Source organism: Polypterus senegalus, chromosome 12 (assembly GCF_016835505.1).
Source record: "Polypterus senegalus isolate Bchr_013 chromosome 12, ASM1683550v1, whole genome shotgun sequence".
NCBI lineage: Eukaryota > Metazoa > Chordata > Cladistia > Polypteriformes > Polypteridae > Polypterus > Polypterus senegalus.
The window spans coordinates 40,447,584-40,463,398 of NC_053165.1; the positions used below are offsets into that span (position 1 = coordinate 40,447,584).

At 42.6% G+C, this 15,815-nt stretch overlaps 1 protein-coding gene across 1 annotated transcript in view; it reads right to left on the bottom strand.

The window, feature by feature from the left end:
• LOC120540473 (nuclear pore membrane glycoprotein 210-like) overlaps window positions 1-15,815 on the bottom strand; it is a 319,549-nt gene that overhangs the window by 246,803 nt on the left and 56,931 nt on the right. Inside the window, exon 4 of the mRNA XM_039771311.1 lies at window positions 3,775-3,871. Coding sequence (XP_039627245.1) covers window positions 3,775-3,871 — 97 coding nt within the window. The remainder of the gene's footprint in view (window positions 1-3,774; window positions 3,872-15,815) is intronic.

The window sequence follows — 15,815 nt, forward strand, 5'->3', positions numbered from 1 at the left end:
CTCCTGTACCTTCCCCATTCCGCCAACAGGTTTCCTTTTCCTCCTTCCTCTGTCCAGATGTCACCCTTACTACATCTGCTGTAGTTTCCCAGCCGTCTGGTAACTCTTCATTGCCACCCAGTGCCTGTCTTACCTCCTCCCTAAACTCAACCTTGCAGTCTTTCTTTTTCATATTCCACCATTTGATCATTGGCTCTGCCCTCACTCTCTTCCTCTTCTTGATCTCCAACATCATCCTATAGACGACCATCCTATGCTGTTTAACTACACTTTCCCCTGCCATCACTTTGCAGTCTTCAATCTCCTTCAGATGGACTCTTCTGCATAGGATGTAATCTACCAGTGTGTATCTTTCTCCATTCTTGTACGTCACCCTATGTTCTTCCCTCTTCTTAAAATACAGGGTGGTCCAGATCTAATTAAGCAGATCCAGATCGTCTGGATGACTTTTGATTAATGCTGGGACGATTCGAGTTTGGCACGAAGACGATTCTTCATGTCGTCAGTTCGCACACTTCTCGATGGTCCGGAATTTTTCGGGTGATTTTTCTATGTAATAAACTTAATAAGTTATTGCATAATGAAAATTGCATAATTAGATCTGGACCACCCTATATGCATTCACCACAGCCATGTCCATTCTTTTGGCAAAATCCACTATCCTCTGACCTTCTTCATTCCTCTCCATGGCACCATACCTACCCATCACCTCCTCATCTCCTCTGTTCCCTTCACCAACATATCCATTAAAATTCGCTCCAATCACCACTTTCTCTCCTTTGGATACACTTTTCATCACTTCATCCAACTCACTCCAAAAATCTTCTTTCTCAGCCATCGCACACCCAACTTGCGGGGCATATGCACTAACAACATTCATCATCACACCACCAATTTCCAGCTTCATAATCATTACTCTGACACTCTTTTCACCTCCAAAACACTCTTGACCTACTGTTCCTTCAGAATAACTCCTACCCCATTTCTCCTCCCATCCACACCATGATAGAACAATTTGAATCCACCTTCGTTTAGTCTCTTGCATGCACAATATATCAACCTTCCTTCTCTCCATCATATCTGCTAACTCTCTCCCCTTACCAGTCATACTGGCAACATTCAAAGTTCCTACCCTCAGTTCCACTCTCTTTACCTTCCTCCTCTCCTCCTGCTTCCTTCTTCTTCAGACAGGTAATCTACAATTAACTAATTCTGCACCATTTGGCAACACCAGTTATGATTCAGGTGTGTCATATTAAGGAAGGTAAATACTTGTGTGATCAGTAATTTTGTGTTTTATATTTGTAATGTAGATCACTTTGCAGGAATCTGTTTTCACATCAATGCTAAAGAATTTTTCTGTTGATTGATGTCAAAAACTGCAGATTTAAATCATTGTGATTCAATGTAGTATAATAATAAAATGTGACAACTTTCAAGGGGCAAACACTTTTTATAGGCCTTATATGCTAAGTCAAAGTATTTCTATGACATTTTAGTGACACGAACAACAACAACAACAACAACATTTATTTATATAGCATATTTTCATACAAAAAAATGTAGCTCAAAGTGCTTTACAAAATGAAGAATAGAAAAATAGAAGACACAATAAAAAATAAAAATAAGTCAACATTAATTAACATAGAATAAGTAAGGTCCAATGAACATCTGTACCTGTCTTCACAAGTGCTTAATTGGCACAGATTTTCTACAGACACACTTCACAATTTTGTGGAATGTCTTCCTAGTAGAGTGAAGGCTGTCATAGCTTCAGATAGGTGACCAACTTCATGCTAATACCTATGATTTTGGAATGGGATGTCCAGCAGGCTCATATACAGTAGATGTGATGGTCACAAACGTTTGGTCGTATAGATTAGTACTCAGGTGTTGTACCGTGTTAGCCATTATGAATGTAGTGAGAAGTCAATCAAAATGACCCTTTTTAGTGGCTAACTAAAAACATTACAATATGCAAGCTTTCGAAGCAACTCGGGCCCCTTCTTCTTCCAAGATGTAATACAGAAACTGGAGTTCCCTGTGTGTGTGTGTATGTGTGTAATATATATATATATATATATATATATATATATATATATATATATATATATATACACACACACACACACACACGGACAAGTAATAACATTGGAAAACCTTTAACCGAGACATCGTTAATGTAAAAAAATAATAGACCATCAGACTAATATTCATTTAACAGGCTTCATTCATTGCAGGGATGCTCCTCAGTGTAACATGTGCAGCAATGGGCTTGTGCTAAACATTAACACTTTGCATTGTAACTAAACAGTTTTATTTCCTCTTGCCATAAAATGTTTTCCATATTACATCTGGGCTTTGAAATGGTTTTAACTAATACACTTGTTGTTTTTCTGCAACAATGCCATTTAGGCCAGCATTAAGGAGCTCCCTTAATCATTGAAGTCTGCAGACTCCTAAAAGTAGTTGTTGCTTTAAATACAAGTCCCTTTCTTTCAGTCAAACAGTCAGTCAGGTAGCATTACTTTTTTCAGAAGGGTTCTTCCATTTCTTTTTTACTCAACTAACAATTCATAGTGCAAACTCACTGTCATATGTTATGATAGTCAGCGTGTGCCACCAAACTCAAAAAGACCCGAAAAATAAAAGACAAACCTATACTCCTTCAGGGGTCTGAAAAAAATGTAGGCTTGAACTATACAAGTTACCCTGGCCCTACATTTATGATGCAGGCTTACAGCCACCACAGACCCAATAGTGAAGCAAATGCTTTTAAAATCAAAATACCCAAAAAAGAAGAAAAGAAAAAAAAATATTTAAATAAGTGAGGATTTCTTGTCAAAAACCAAATAATTAACATGTAGATATTAAAAAGGGGTTTCCCTTTTTTAAGGCTAACAAAACAAGTCCTGAACCCCAAAATCAATACCTTAAATAGTGCAAAAATATCCAATAACCAAAGAAACCTTCCACAATCCCATAAATCCCAAGAGTGAACAGAAACAAGGAAACTCTAATAATGGCAATGTTAAAGCTATCCTTGAGGGACTGCTGGCCCTTAAACACTGTTGGGGGGCTATTTCCCAGCTATAGGGTCAGCTTCAATACTTATAGACACGATACATAACAAAAGAAACGTATATTATAGAAAAATACCTTAAGATATTCATTAAAATACATGCATTCAAAAATGCAAAATTATAATAACAATGTTTACAAATCAGCAAAATAATTAAATTAATTAATAAGCACACTTGAGCAGAGAAGAATCCCTAGCTGCATCTTAACATTTACTGTAATACATATTCACTCTCTAAAAGTGTGAGATAACATTGAAAACAAAATGATTATTCAAAACAATATTCCTTAATTTTTATCTCCACAATAGTTGGATGATCACCATCTATTTCTATCATTATTCCAAACTGGTGAAGCATCAGAGATTAATAAAACAAAGTATCAAATGTTGCAAAGGGTACTAACTGTTAATAGGTGACCCACAGTTATTCATTCTACTAATGTAACATTTCAAGTATTTTAAATTAAATTATGTAATAAACTTGAATTTCAAGAATGTAGATTTGCTATGACTTCATTAACTTTGAATTAAAAAAAAAACCTTTTCCAAATGTTAAAAAGTTCCAAACATCACAGTAAACAAAACATAAGAAATTCAACCCATCGTGTACTTCTGTTCCAGGACAGGACCAGGTAACTTAAACAGAATTCTTATATTTTGAATTAATTTGCACTATATGAAGACTTACGTACTTTGCTGCATTATAAGAATTTGTAAAGTCCGCAATGTCTTCATCTTTCTCTATTGTCCACTCAAAAATCAATCCTGCCAGGTTGCTGAATGTGTTACCTGAAAACATTGCACATGCAAACAATAAGGGCATTGGCTCATTTGTGATTTGTAAAAATTGTAACACTGTCCAGATCTAATAAACCCTCAACTAGATTAACTTACTTTTATGGACAAGGAAAATAAAGTTACAAAATGTACACAAGGAGTAACATTCAGGCGAGTTGGGAGACTTAGTCAAGTGATTTAAAAGTTCCAGCATTTCACGGCTTTAAGTTACTTCAAATAGTCAGTTATCACATCTTTGTTTATTAAATAATTTTGTGTTATATTCAAAAATAACTGCTAATTGAATGCAGACTACATAACTACATGAAATACAATACTTCTGAAAAGCACTTTAGAATATTATGCAGTTAAAAGCATTGCTTAAATAGGCTTGTAGGTCCTCAATAGTTTTTATAGACAGCAGATTCCAATTCAAATGATGTAAAAATGGCATCTCTTGATGTCCTATCATTAGTTGTTTGTTGGTGGAGAGTTAATGAGTAATTGTAGTTCAAATTTCTGAAACTTTGCAGACATAATCAACATGCTAAAATTACTTGAAGCCTGAAGGAAAAAATCATTGTTTGCTTTGAAACATGATGGACAGCAAGCCTGGAGTTGTGTTAAAAATTAAAAGGTTGCAACTACCTACCTATTTGTTCACTCTGTGATGACAGAGCAATGCTTAAGTGATTCCTTCCCCCTTATATTCAGTCTAGATAAACTGACATTTGATTTTTTATTTACCTTTACAGTTAACTTATCTCAAGCAGACCCTCCTAGTGTTTTACTAACAGCTGTTAAACATGTAAAAGAGGAAAATATACAAAATACACAAGTTCAAGTGACCTACCTCAAGGTAAATCTGAAATGGAAACCTGATCTGTAATTAATGTCGTACAGAATATTCCTCTGTTTGTTTAAATTCATCAATGCTTTTCAATGGAAAAATTAAAAATTACAAAGATTTGTACAATCCTCTCTAGTCATGATATCTCAATGAAAATTGCCTTTTTTCCTAACAAATTTCTTGGAAGAGTAAGTACCAAATTTCAACAAAATCAGTCCACTGGGAGTTGAGTTGTTTCATGTAGACATTTAGACTGGCATGACAACCTCAGTAGGTGCTTTTCACTTCAAATTACTTTATGATTCATGTAAACCTAAATCTGTTTTTTACACAGAAATCTTTGGAAAAGGTGCAAAGTTCAATGAAGACACAACTTTATCTTTCTGAAAAAATAATAGGAATAATTTATCCATTCATTATTTGAGTAGGTGTATACCAGTAGAAGGATGTGGACAGCTTATCCTGGCAGCACCAACTGTAGAGCAGGAAGCAAACCTGGATATAACATCAGTCCACTGCAGTCTCACGCCAACACAAAGTACAATTTATAAAAATGCAAACAGGAAATTGAAAGGCCTAAACACGCAGACTTACATCACTATGTCATTGAGGTTTCAAAGTAATAATCTCCATTGCTTACCATTTTAATTTCCTTTCAAACATACATTACTTTTTTCTATTCTTTGCCTTTCTAATTTTAAATGTAAATATGGTGGTGGATAGAAAACAAGGAGGAGGATTTCTATGTATTGTACATTTGTGGTTATGTCCTTTTGTGTTATTTGATTATTTTTATTAATGAGGAGCATAACAGAGACTGTAAGAAATGAGGGGGCCTGTCCCTTGCACATTATGGATATAGCAGAGACATCTTTTGGGTTGTGCAGGCAGTTCCTGTGGTAATATGGGGTTAAAGTAAATAGTGACATTTGAGGTGAACAAAGAAAGTTTAACATACGTTGTATATAGAGTGTGAAAAAGTAGTCACTTCCCTGAAAATATCACAACATTGAGTCACAGTGGATTTAATTTGGCTGTTTTGAGATGAATACTTGCGCTGTTGTTTTGTGTTTTATATTTGTAATTAATTTAGATTACAACTGCTGATTAATCGCTATTAATGTGTGTGATTAACGTGTTAAAAATTTCTGTAATTACATTTTTTATGCAACCCCTAAATGTGTTAATTTAATCCACCTAATTTGACCACACTTCACACATTATGAAGCAGCACCAAAGGAATCCAAGTCTATTAGTAGCAGCAGTGGGTCACGGCCGCTTGATCATTTCCTATGTTGTTTCTTGATAATCCTTACACACACACACCAGTTAATGCTGCCACTCACTCATCCCTCATAATACAAGATTGTAGTGTATTGGAACATAATATGCTGTGTACCGTAATGATCCGATAAGAGACGTGATTTGTCCCATATTTTCCTACACATCTCATATATGCACTAGCTCATTAAAGTGCAGAGAATAACATGAGAGTAATTAATATAAACCAGTTACACAAGCAGAGTGAATGAGTTTCACTTCCACTTCATGCTAATGCTGCAGACAGACAAACATGGTGAGCTGAGTGAGATTGCGTGATATCCTTGCCATTATGCTGTGTTTACAAATTGATGGGAAAAAAAGTCACATTACACAGTATAAGATGCCACCCGAAATGATGTCTACTGATGCAAATTCAACCTTGAAACAAAAGAGGCTGTTAAGATATAAGTCTGAGTGCAAGATAGATGTCATTGAGTTAGCCCTGTCCCTGGCGATGACCATACAACTGCTGTTGAGCTTTTTAGCACACATGGAGGAATATCTGACCTGAAACAGCATGGTGCAGCTGCTACCCATGACCAAGCAGCTTAAGATCACTGCATACCTCACTCACTCTAGTATGTTGCTGTCAGAAGGGGACCTTGTTTTTCAATTTCCTGGATAATCCAGTTACTCATTTTGTCATGGCTGTCTGCAGGATGTAAGTATTTGCTGTCTTGCAAAGGAGTTGCTATTTTGAAGTTTATGGCTGGTTGAGATTTACAAACAATACCACGTGTGATAACAGAACTGCTGCTTCCTTGGAGGGGCCTGGATAATCCAGTTACTGATTGTGTCAGGATTGTTTGTGTAAGTATTAGCTGTCTTGCAAAGGAATCACCGCTTTGAAGTCTTGCCTTGGAGGATTTCTGTATTTACCTGACTTGGCAATTAACATTTTTGACAATATTGGTTTCTAAACAGCAGATCTGTACTCATTAATGGTTGGTAACAATACATTTTGTTAACTCGTGTTTTCATTATTTGTTAAACCCAGGAAATTTAGCTGTGCCACTTGTTTAATCTGGTTGTCCAGAACTGATAATTGCAGGGACTGAAGGAGATTTAAGCTCTGGCCAGGAGAAGGCAACAGAGAGGGACAGTCCACTGAGAGCACTGCCAACACACTCGGACAGAGCACAGAGGCTCGCAGGCTGACAAGGGTACGTGGCTGGCACGACGTGAGGCACAAGGACGGCAATACTCCCAGGGAGGAAGAGACAGCTCTACAAGGAGACGCCGGTTGTGGGTCCAGCGAGAGAGGGAAGCCGCATGAAAGGACCGAGCAAAGCTGGCAGACAAGAAATAAGACGTGCCTTAGATCACAGCAATACAAGGAGCCCAGAGTGGACAAGAAGGAACAGCGAAGAGATGCCAACAGGGATTCCACGATTCTCTTGGAAACGAGTGTCCGGTGAACAGAGTGCATCCGTGGACAGTTGAGCAATTAAGTGTTGGGGTAACACTGAGAACAAACAGGACTTTGCACCACTACAGGTTGTATCATCCAATTCATGTTTTTAATGGACTTTTAGAGTGTGGACTGTGGGCTTTCCTTTCTAAGATAAGAAATTTTCTTCATGATACTGTTAGATTTGGTTTATGTTCATTTACCTTTTTCATGTACTTATTATTGTCTAGTGTAATAGAAGTTACTGTTACTTCCTGAAATTACTGTTGTGTCTTTCATTGTGTGTTTACTCACCGCCCAATTTAAGAAACCTGTGTGCTATCATTGGTAAATTTCAGGAGTTCCCAGTCTCTTAATAAAACTGGGTGGCATAGTCGGATATTTGGATGGTGTCTAGTTAGAGCACCTGAAAGTGTGACCAGACACCTGTTACATTGCTGTTAATTTAATTAGTTACATGTTACCTACTGTAGCCTAATATAGCCATTATTGCCTACATTAGCCTATATTATACTGTAACAAATAAAATTAGGCAATAACAAAAATTGCCAATGCTAATATTTCATCCATTTGGATTGAAGATTAGTAGTTATTTATTTTATAATTCATAAATGATCTATTCTATGGGTGGCACAGCAGTAGCGCTGCTGCCTCGCAGTTAGGAGACCTGGGTTTGCTTCCCGGGTCCTCCCTGCGTGGAGTTTGCATGTTGTCTGCGTGGGTTTCCTCCGGGCGCTCCGGTTTCCTCCCACAGTCCAAAGACATGCAGGTTAGGTGGACTGCCGATTCTAAATTGGCTCTAGTGTGTGTTTGTGTGTGTCCTGCGGTAGGTTGGCACCCTGCCCGGGATTGGTTCGTTGGCTGGGTTTGGCTCCAGCAGACCCCTGTGCTCAGATTCAGCGGGTTGGACAATGGATGGATTGATATATTCTATGATAATATGCATTTTAAAAGATCTAAATAAATAACACTTTCAGATACATATTTACAAGTTGTGAACGGCACCCGGGCACAGACAGGCGGACATGTTGTTATCACACCACCACACGTTTATTTACAAAATATTTACAATTATTATGGTCACCAAGACCCCAGTCCATTGGTCACAAAGACCCCAGTTCACTGGTCACAAAGACCTAGTCACGTGCACAAAACCCCAAACACTCAAAAGTCCTGGCCACAATGCCTTTCTTCGGGCCGCCTCCACTCTCCACTGCTTCGTCCTCCTTCCACCCGACTCCAGCTCTGAATGACGGGAGACGGCCCCTTTTATGGAGGACCCGGATGAGCCCCAGGTGTTCCCGGCAATCTTCTGGCCACGCCCAAGTGTGGCGGAAATGCCGGCTGTCCTCCCGGCTGCTCTCCGGGCGCCGTCATAAATCTTCCCCCCAGCACTTCCTGGTGTGGCAGGAGTGCTGGGGAAACAATCCCAAGGCATTGGGCGCCTCCTGGCGGTGGCCACGGGCCCCTACAGGGAAGAGCTTCCAAGCCCTTGACCCGTGGCCCCCAAAGCAACCCGGAAGGCGAACCCCACGTGGTCCAGGCAGGGCTCTGACCCTCTTCCGGTCCCTCCTGGCGTCCCGGCCGGGTCATGGCCCCTGGCATCCCTGACAGTGCCCACAGCCAGCGAAGACCACTCGTGGGCAAGAGCGACCCGTCCCGCAAGGGCAGCAGAGCCCCGAAACGGGCCCCACTCGAGGATAGCCGGGGTCCGGCCCCGCACTCCTAGCAGGGACAGGGCGGAGACACAATCAAGCACCAACCCATGGTGCATCCCTGCGCCTCGCACAGGTTGTGCTCCCCCTTTACGGCACCCGGGGCCTCCTCGGTCGGCACCCCTCCGAGACCTCCACCCCTTTGTTCCGAGCCACTCGTTCCCCCGTAGGCTCCTCCAGCTGTGGCGCACCTGCGCACCGGCAGAGAGATCATTCTGCAGACGGCCCGACATCAGAGGGCTGTTCCGCCACGAAGGGGTTCCTTCAGCTCGCCCGGGGTCCGTCCCTACAAAAGAGAATACAGGGGCAGAACCGCTGCCAAAGCACCCAGCTCGTGCCACGCACGGGCAGCGTTCCCCCCTCCAACCGGCACCCCGGCACTTGCCTGATCGGCACCCTCTCCGCGGCTTCCGTGTCCCTCTCGATGATGGAATCGTCGGCACCGCCCGCTCTCTCTCCGCCGGCCTCAGGGATTCCCTCTGCTCTCCCAGAGGGCAGCCAGCCGCACGCGTGCACCCAGCAACGCGTCTCACCTTATTGGAGGAATCGGCACCCAGCCTCTTAATCCTCCCTTTACTTTCGGACGCCTTGCCGATATGCGGCTCCGTATTAATCAACACGGAGCCCCTTTTCCCGTCTGCGTCCGTAACATATCGGAGGAATCGGCACCCAGCCTCTTATTCCTCCCTTCACTCTGGGACGCCATGACGGTTTGAGACTCCTTATGGAATAAAAGCGCCTCTGTCCCGTCTGCGTCCCTATAGTGCGGCGCAAGACCGCAGCCGACTCGGGGCGGAGGGCGCTAGGACCCGGGGCACTTAGCAGCCCGTGTCCATTCAGCGTCCTCTCGGACTCCCCTCGCCAAGATACAGTCCGCGGCGCCGACCTCCTGTCGGAGGGCTGCTTACTCGAACTGATCATTGTCATCACAGCCTTTTTCAGCAGCCCTCCCATATGCTTTACGGAGTCGGCTGTACTCACCGTCTCCGCCGTACCTCTCCGGCTGGAGATTCCAGCGTCGCGCCGTCCCGTTGTCGATCGAAACGTTCTCAGCGCCGCGAGCGCCTTCCTCTCCAGTACCAGCACCTCAGCCCGGAGGGCACATAGCACCTGCAACACACGCTGCCCGGCGGGCTGAAGGGACGCCTCCAGCTCCGCCAAAGCAGCCGGCAAAGACAGGAAGTTAACCGACGCGGAGCCTACCTGACTGTCGGCCTCCGACGCCGGCCACTTCCTGTGGGCCTTCTCCTCCGGCCCAATCGGGTCTCCCCCCTGCCCGTGATGGACATTCCCTGGTCCCGCCTCTCTACAGTCATCGGCGGGCACACAAGACACACCGTCCAATCGCGTGCCTGTCAGGGGGAGGGACTTCGGTCCGGCCATCTTGGCTCCCTTTCTGCGGCGGCGACGCGTTTGCCGGCAGCCTTGCTGTTGCCAGCACCTTCCGAGCTGCAGCGTCTCCTCCTCGCAGCCCCGCGGCTGCCGCCGTCTACGGAGCCCAGCAAACCTGCATGCGCCAGCCACTGACGCGGATCCGGGAGGTCCTGCCTGGAAAATAAAACACGCCCGGCCCCAAGGGCCGCTGCCGATAGGCAGGGAACTCACCTCCCAGGTCCCGTCAAACCGAGGAAACGTCCTCGGCGTGGCCTCTCTGGACGCCATGCCGTCCCGGGCGCCTCCAGTAATGGCGTGATCGTGGGAGCCCGCTGCACTCTTCCAATGCACGCCGCCCGCCCGCTTCAGGGAATAACGGCCCTCCTGCGGACCCCTGGCGGTCCGTGGGGTTCCTTTACCCCGCGGGGCTGTGTGCACGCAGCCCCCGCGGTACGTGGGTGGGGTCCCCTGCTGCGCCGGGTCGTCCACAACAGATTGTTTGATAACAGGTCTCCGCCTTGAAACAGGCGGAGCATCCTGCCGGCTACGCCAGATGTGAACGGCACCCGGGCACAGACAGGCGGACATGTTGTTATCACACCACCACACGTTTATTTACAAAATATTTACAATTATTATGGTCACCAAGACCCCAGTCCATTGGTCACAAAGACCCCAGTTCACTGGTCACAAAGACCTAGTCACGTGCACAAAACCCCAAACACTCAAGTCCTGGCCACAATGCCTTTCTTCGGGCCGCCTCCACTCTCCACTGCTTCGTCCTCCTTCCACCCGACTCCAGCTCTGAATGACGGGAGACGGCCCCTTTTATGGAGGACCCGGATGAGCCCCAGGGGTTCCCGGCAATCTTCTGGCCACGCCCAAGTGGGGCGGAAATGCCGGCTGTCCTCCCGGCTGCTCTCCGGGCGCCGTCATAAATCTTCCCCCCAGCACTTCCTGGTGTGGCAGGAGTGCTGGGGAAACAAATCCCAAGGCATTGGGCGCCTCCGGGCGGTGGCCACGGGCCCCTACAGGGAAGAGCTTCCAAGCCCTTGACCCGTGGCCCCAAAGCAACCCGAAGGCGAACCCCCGTGGTCCAGGCAGGGCTCTGACCCTCTTCCGGTCCCTCCTGGCGTCCCGGCCGGGTCATGGCCCCTGGCATCCCTGACAAAGTTTACTTTTTCAGATTATTCTTTCACATTTAAAACCCTAATCTGTATACATTTTCAATCTAATTAATGACTCCTCCGCTCCAGATAACAACTGTGAAGTTGACTTGTGTACATCACACAGTTAACTGAGCTATGCTGATTGTGCACAAAAGCTGAACCAGGGCATTATGTTTGATTGCTTTTTTTGTTTTTAATATTTAATTGTATAATTACTTGTTCTTTTGGTACATTGTCTTGCAATATAGAAATCCAAACCATATGTATTGCTTTTCCCAAATATTAGGAAACCTGAGGCTGGGTTTGGGTGTTTGGAGGTTGTTGGGCGCTGCTTTTGGTACTGGAATAAAGTAATATGCAGAGGCAAGTGATTATAAAAACTATTCTGCATTAGAAATTAACCACTGAGTTATTTCTGCTTCATTCTAAATTTTTAAGCATTTATCTCTGCTTAATTTAAACAACTTTGCAGAGATCTGTTTTCACTTTTGCATTAAAGAGTTTTTTTTCTGTTCATCAGTATCAAAGTTACATCTACTGTAATTCAATATGTACAGAATGAGGCAAAAAAGACGGACGTCTTTGAAATGGCTAGAACTCACCGCTAGGTGGAGTGACAGATGTGCAGTAGGTGGCGTTAGGTTCGCAAAGTCTTTTTCATTTTCTTTTTAGTTGAAGCCATGGAGCTGTGGACGTCAAGAACAACCAATCTATTATCACAGTTCCGCGTGAGTTTTGTTGCCATTTCAATATCCACAGAAATAAAGCTGTTCCCGGTCGTAACACTATCCTACGTTGCGTTAAAGCACTTCGTACACGAGGTACACTAATGAACAAAAGACTGCCGGGGGCTACACGAACGGCATGTACCCCTGAAAATGTGCAAAGCGTACGACTAGCAGTCCAAGTCGATCTGCTCGGAAGCATTCTTCTGAACTTGGCCTCAGTAATTGTTCGGTAAGGTGTATTTTGCATTTAGACCTGCATTTCCATCCCTACAAATTGTCAAATGCAATTTCAATATGAAATCAAATCTTTCATTAAATTTCTTTATAAGAAAAAAATTAACAATTTTGTGATTTTGTAAAAAACGTCTGTCCTTTCTGCCTCACCCTGTATATCAATGTGCATCAATAAAAAATGAAAACTTCCAAAGGGATTTAATCATTTTTATAGGCACCCACTCAAGGTAAACTGTGAACCCCAAGGGATGCTCAAAAAAGAACAGTGGCTGGAGCTGGGATGTGAACCAGAAACATATCTTCCAAACGGTAAGGCAGACAGTTTGCAAAAATTTACTTCACTTTTGGATTTTTTCCCCCTTTTTACTTTAGGTCATCTAAAAGCAGACTTCCATTTTTGAAACAAACTTTTCCTAAAATGAATCTCCCTGTCTCCCAAAGGCTAAGTATGTTTCTTGCCAAAGCCAAGCACTCTGTGTTTAATCATAATGGAGGCCTTAATATGTCATGCACAAATATACTGTTAGGTCCATAAATATTTGGACAGAGACTTTTTTCTAATTTTGGTTCTGTACATTACCACAATGAATTTTAAATGAAACAACTCAGATGCAGTTGAAGTGCAGACTTTCAGCTTTAATTCAGGGGGTTGAACAAAAAGATTGCATAAAAATGTGAGGCAACTAAAGTATTTTTTTAACACAATCCCTTCATTTCAGGGGCTCAAAAGTAATTGGACAACTGACTCAAAGGCTATATCGTGGGCAGGTGTGGGCAAGTCCGTCATTATGTCTTATCATTTAAGCAGATAAAAGGCCTGGAGTTGATTTGAGGTGTGGTGCTTGCATGTGGAAGATTTTGCTGTGAACAGACAACATGCGGTCAAAGGAGCTCTCCATGCAGGTGAAAGAAGCCATCCTTAAGCTGCGAAAACAGAAAAAACCCATCAGAGAAATTGCTACAATATTACGGGTGGCAAAATCTACAGTTTGGTACATCCTGAAAAAGAAAGCAAGCACTGGTGAACTCAGCAACGCAAAAAGACCTGGACGTCCACGGAAGACAACAGTGGTGGATAATCGCAGAATAAATTCCATGGTGGAGAGAAACCCCTTCACAACAGCCAACCAAGTGAACAACACTCTCCAGGAGGTAGGCGTATCGATATCCAAGTCTACCATAAAGAGAAGACTGCATGAAAGTAAATACAGAGGGTGCACTGCAAGGTGCAAGCCACTCATAAGCCTCAAGAATAGAAAGGCTAGATTGGACTTGGCTAAAGAATATCTAAAAAAGCCAGCACAGTTCTGGAAAAACATTCTTTCGACAGATGAAACCAAGATCAACCTCTACCAGAATGATGGCAAGAACAAAGTATGGAGGAGTGGAACAGCTCATTATCCAAAGCATACCACATCATCTGTAAAACATGGTGGAGGCAGTGTGATGGGTTGGGCGTGCATGGCTGCCAGTGGCACTGGGACACTAGCGTTTATTGATGATGTGACACAGGACAGAAGCAGCCGAATGAATTCTGAGGTGTTCAGAGACATACTGTCTGCTCAAATCCAGCTAAATGCAGTCAAATTGATTGTGCGGCGTTTCATGATACAAATGGACAATGACCCAAAACATACAGCCAAAGCAACCCAGGAGTTTATTAAAGCAAAGAAGTGGAAACTTCTTAAATGGCCAAGTCAGTCACCTGATCTTAACCCAACTGAGTATGCATTTCACTTGTTGAAGACTAAACTTCGGACAGAAACGCCCACAAACAAACAGCACCTGAAAGCCGCTGTAGTAAAGGCCTGGCAGAGCATTAAAAAGGAGGAAACCCAGCATCTGGTGATGTCCATGAGTTCAAGACTTCAGGCTGTCATTGCCATCAAAGGGTTTTCAACCAAGTATTAGAAATGACATTTTATTTCCAGTTCTTTAATTTGTCCAATTACTTTTGAGCCCCTGAAATAAAGGGATTGTATTAAAAAAATACTTTAGTTGCCTCACATTTTTATTCAATCTTTTTGTTCAACCCACTGAATTAAAGCTGAAAGTCTGCACTTCAACTGCATCTGAGTTGTTTCATTTAAAATTCATTGTGGTAAAGTACAGAACCAAAATTAGAAAAAAAGTTGTCTCTGTCCAAATAATTATGGACCTAACTGTAAATATGCCTTATAGTACTAGTGCAAACTGCTGTGATATTTAAACTCTAAATAAAAAGCCACAAGCACATTGTTACATTAAAATTCAGGGCTAAGGAAATGTAAAGTAGTAGAACATCTTAAATTGATTAGATTATGCAAATAACATAAAAAAGAGAATAGCAAATGTAATTATACATTGACAACTCATAAACTAAATAAATTATATAAAAAGTTAAGTCAAAAACATCTGCAAATTATGCATTAAATAATGCAACGGAAAAAACTAAATTCTAAATTGTATCATTTTTCAAATGTACGCAGGTTCCCTGTTTCTTTTGGAGTTACACAAAGTTTTTAAATTTTCAGACAAAGGCAGGTGTACTTAACTCTTAGGAAATGTTACCCAGCCTCACAGGGCATTGCCATCATTTTGTACTTTCTGGCTATTGGACAGCTGGTAGTATGCAGTATGTAAAATAGGACCATATGTTTGTACACTTTTCTCATATGTTATTTGAGATGCTACCACCATAGTCTAGTCCCCTAAATGTACAATCGTGAAAAAGTAAGCACACCCCCTGGAAACTGTTGACTTTTTCATTTGAAAAGGCAAATATTAGATCTTCATGCTAACAGTGTCTACAGATAAAGATGATATACTTGAACAAATGACACATAAAATTTGACATGGTGTATTCATTCTCACAATCTAGATTAGCAAAAATGCAGATTTGTCACATGAATAAAATAAGTACACCCTTATGATGTAAAGTATACCCTAACGTTATGATTTGGAGTTGTTTTACTGCCTCAGGGCCTGGGCAGCTTGCAGTCATCGAGTCAGTTATGAATTTTGCATCATATCAAAATGTGCTTGAGGAGAATGTGAAGCCCTCTGTCCAAAATATGAAGCTGAATTGGAAATGAACCTTTCAACAATGCTCCAAAGCACGCTAGCAAATCCACCAAAGAATGGTTCAAAAAGAAGTAATGGAGGATTATGGA